Source organism: Crocodylus porosus, unplaced genomic scaffold, assembly GCF_001723895.1.
Source record: "Crocodylus porosus isolate Cpor-Errol unplaced genomic scaffold, CroPor_comp1, whole genome shotgun sequence".
Taxonomy (NCBI): Eukaryota; Metazoa; Chordata; order Crocodylia; family Crocodylidae; genus Crocodylus; species Crocodylus porosus.
In genome coordinates, this window is record NW_017728931.1 from 65,337,207 (window position 1) to 65,341,135 (window position 3,929).

Genomic DNA, 3,929 nt, shown 5'->3' on the forward strand with positions numbered 1-3,929 from the left:
CTTAGGGGCCTCCTTACAAGCATGGGGGATCTGAAGTGGGGAGAGCTGTTCCTCGTGGGGGGAGGAACGAGCTCAGCAGCCTCCTTGCAGAGCTGGAGCATGGGGGGTTCTGTAGGGCTGAGGCTCTCATGGTGGGGAAGGAGCTCTGGCCTTCTTGCAGAGCTGGAGGGTGGGAGATCAGAAGTGTGGGGGGGGCAGTTCTGTAGGGCCGAGGCTGTCATGAAGGCAGGGAGGGGGCAAAAGGGACTGTGGCTTCCTTGAAGAGCTGGAGTGTGGTTGAGAGGCCCATCTGGGGGCAGCGGCTGCACTGGTTGCATTGGTTTTTTGTTTTGTTTTTGTTTTTTGCCTGCCCGCTCTCCTCCAGGCGGCTTCAGTAAGTTCCAGGCCCAGTTTGCCCTGCACTGTGAGACCAACCTCGACAGCTCCTGCAGCAGCAGCTCCCCGCCGCTGCCCGTGCTGGGCCTGGGGGGGCTCCGCATCAGCTCTGACTCCTCCTCTGACATCGAGTCTGACCTCGACAGGGACCCCAACAGCGCCACCGACTCGGACGGCAGCCCCCTGGCCAACAACCAGCCATCCTTCCCGGTGGAGATCTTACCCTACCTCTACCTGGGCTGCGCCAAGGATTCCACCAACCTGGACGTTTTGGAGGAGTTTGGCATCAAGTACATCTTGAACGTGACCCCCAACCTGCCCAATCTCTTTGAGAACGCCGGGGAGTTTAAGTATAAGCAGATCCCCATCTCCGATCACTGGAGCCAAAACTTGTCCCAGTTCTTCCCTGAGGCCATCTCTTTCATAGGTGAGACCTGCTTCTCCTTGGCACTCCGTCCCCACCAGTTGCTTCCACTCCGCACAGCTTAAAACCCTCCATCTCTTTTGTCTCTTAGCAGAGGCCCAGCTGTTGCACAGCTCTCTTACTTTGCGAGCTGCCTTTCCCTTTGCGAGGGCGGGGAGAGCGTGTCCTTCCAGGTTTAGCAGAGGCCTGGTGAATTATCAGTCGCATTCACAGGTCACGAGAATGTTAAAGATGTGTTCGGACTTTGAGCAGACAGGGAGTAGCTTGCCAGCCCCGGGTGTCCCATTTAGGGAATTATGAACAGTCTGCCCTGGCCATATATAAATATAAAATGCTTTTATTTTTTTTTCTTTCCCTTATTTCACAGCAGTTGGGGAAGAAAAAAAAAATCCCACCCCCTGAGTCAATGCTTTTAATGTTCTCCTTTGTTGCCAAGTGAGAAGTAGGATTAAAAGAAACTTCAGATTTATGGCCTTGCTGCTCTTGGGCGCAGCTTGTAGATAATTGCAGCACTTTCAAACATGTGCTCTTTTAATTTAAATTTCCTGTAAATAACTGCACCCCATTTAGCCCTAACGTTTCTGCTAGATCTGAAATAACGCTACTTCAAATAATAGCACCCGTTGGTTTTGCAATATAAGCCCTTGCTGAAATCGGTAGGCATTGGAGCGAAAATAGCTGAGCCTATACCTTTTCGAATAGATCATACCTACTGTCCCTAACACACCTCCAAACTGTTGTATTACTTTATTCAGCTCAGCATTGTTTTTTCTTGCTCAACTTCCATGGTAACCCATGTCTCCTTTCTTGTAGAATTATCATTAATTGATGGGGGGGTTCAAAGGGCGGGTTGTGGGCATCATATTATCTGTTAGAAAGCTGTGTTGTAATCCGGTTGAGTGATACCGGTAATAGTGCAGAATGTAGGTAATCTGAGCACAGCAGGAAGAAATGTGGGCTGGGAGCCACAAAGAAACTAATCTCCAGGCATTGTAATGCATTTCCTATTACAAAGGAACCCATTTTCAAGCAATGTTGACATCCTGTTCCTCCTAATGGGCTGTCCCCTGTGACTTCCCTCATTCTTTTAAAATGCCTGAATACCTCCATTGTTAGCAGCACAACAGTTGGAGAATAATTTAATAGACCTTTGCAGTCTGCTTGTCTGTATCAAAAGCATTCAGTGACATATTGCTGGGCTTCCAGCATTCACCCGCTGGGGCAAATCTACCTAGAAAGAATTTTTTTTTTGTCAGAAATGTAATACAAATAGGGTCTTTAGATCCCAATGCTAATACAAGTCTGCACTGTTCTGGGGATACTCTTCACTACATCTTGTTTTCTTTCAACCCAGATTCGTTTTTCACCAGTTTTCTGCAAGCACTTGGGGTGTCTGCCTCATCTCCCCATTGGCTGTGACCTGGAGCAGCTCCCCTCTTCTCCAAGGGGTTCCTCCTGATTTACACTAGCAGTCACTGGGACCAGACTGGGCCCCAGTTGGAGCAGTTCATAGCTGTTGTCTCATGTGCTTCCTCTCTCTCCCTCTGTGCAGACGAAGCTCGGGGCAAGAACTGCGGGGTCCTGGTGCACTGCTTGGCAGGGATCAGCCGCTCGGTCACCGTGACAGTGGCATACCTCATGCAGAAGCTCAACTTGTCCATGAATGATGCCTACGACATCGTCAAGATGAAGAAATCCAACATCTCTCCCAACTTCAACTTCATGGGCCAGCTGCTGGACTTTGAGCGGACTCTGGGCCTCAGCAGCCCCTGTGACAATCGCGCGTCCAACCAGCAGCTGTACTTCACCACCCCTTCCAACCAGAACGTCTTCCAAGTGGACTCCCTGCAGTCCACGTGAGCCCCCGGGCCTGCACCCCTCGATTGGCTGGCTTGTGCCATCAATCCTCAGTGGTTTCTCTTTGACAGCGGCAAAGAAATGCAGCTTTCTCTTTTGTGGTCCCCAGTGTGGGCAAGTAGCTGCCAATGCCTGCTAGGCAAGGTTACACAGCACTGGGATGGGCTATCGCCAAGGGCGGCAACTTGCCAGAGTTCTCCAAGAAGGAACGCGCCCTGTTGCCAGAAGGGAGGCAGCAAACGCTCAGTGCCCGCGCCCCCACCTATGCAGTGACTTGGAACTGAGGACTTCCAGCGCTTCGGGGGAGCCCAGGCAGCGTGATGAGCACATGTTCTCTAGTGACTGGAAATGTCCTACTTCCTTCTTTGCTTTCGGATCTGGATCTGTAACATACATCATTGTCTTCAGTGAAGACTGTCTCTTTTTTCTGAATTTAAAGGAGCCAAAGAGAGAGGTTTCAGCTCGATGTATTTGGAGTACTTGTTTGCCAGGACTCTGTAGAATTTTACTTGATCAATGTAAATATTTAATCTGAAATCGATTGGCAAAGTTTTTATTTTTTTTTTTTAATTTTCACATACATAAAAGAAATTGGCCTAAGGGACATCTACAGTTTTGTTCTCTTTATGCATTTTTGTGGGTTTTTCTTTTCTATTGCAGAGAATACATTTGCAGCATGCTTAATTTGATTGTTCAATTGAAGTAAACTTTCTTTGACAGAAAATGGCTATCTATGGTCAGAAGTTTGCAACTCGGATTTTCCAAACAGGTGCAGTCTCTTTTTTTCCCTCCTTCTCCCCCGTCCCACTTTTTTTCCACCCCCCCCATGATGATTTTTTTTTCTTGCTCCACTTAATATTTTTTTCCTCTCATTATTTTTAAAGTTTTTTTTTTGCCTTACCTTTTGTAAATATTTGTCTTCAAACAGATTTTTTTTCACTTTTTAAGAATTTTCAGATGTGCTAAACAGTGCATTACCTCTGTACAAACTCTTCAGGGAGCTTCACCTCAAATGCAATATTTTGTGTCTTTTTTTTTTCTTTTTGTATAAAACTGGAAGTATGTGTGAGCATGTGTACCTGTGTGTATGCAAGGTGAACTTGCACATGGTTGCCAATAAGGGAGAGTCTCTAATTCATGGTGTAAAAGTTTAAAGATGGAATTTATTATAAGAATGTAAAACCTTAAATTATTAATAAATAACTATTTTTGGCTATTGAAAACATGACTACTTTATTTTCCCCCACTTGGGTGTGATTTTTTTTTTAATTTG

The 3,929-nt window shown here is 46.8% G+C and overlaps 1 protein-coding gene across 1 annotated transcript in view; it reads left to right on the top strand.

Annotated features, from left to right (window-relative positions):
• DUSP6 (dual specificity phosphatase 6) overlaps positions 1–3,384 on the top strand; it is a 4,550-nt gene extending 1,166 nt beyond the window's left edge. The window contains exons 2-3 of the mRNA XM_019545262.1: positions 365–802; positions 2,352–3,384. Of these exons, the coding sequence (XP_019400807.1) occupies positions 365–802; positions 2,352–2,659 (746 nt within the window). The 3' untranslated portion in view covers positions 2,660–3,384. The remainder of the gene's footprint in view (positions 1–364; positions 803–2,351) is intronic.
• Positions 3,385–3,929: the final 545 nt, after the last annotated feature.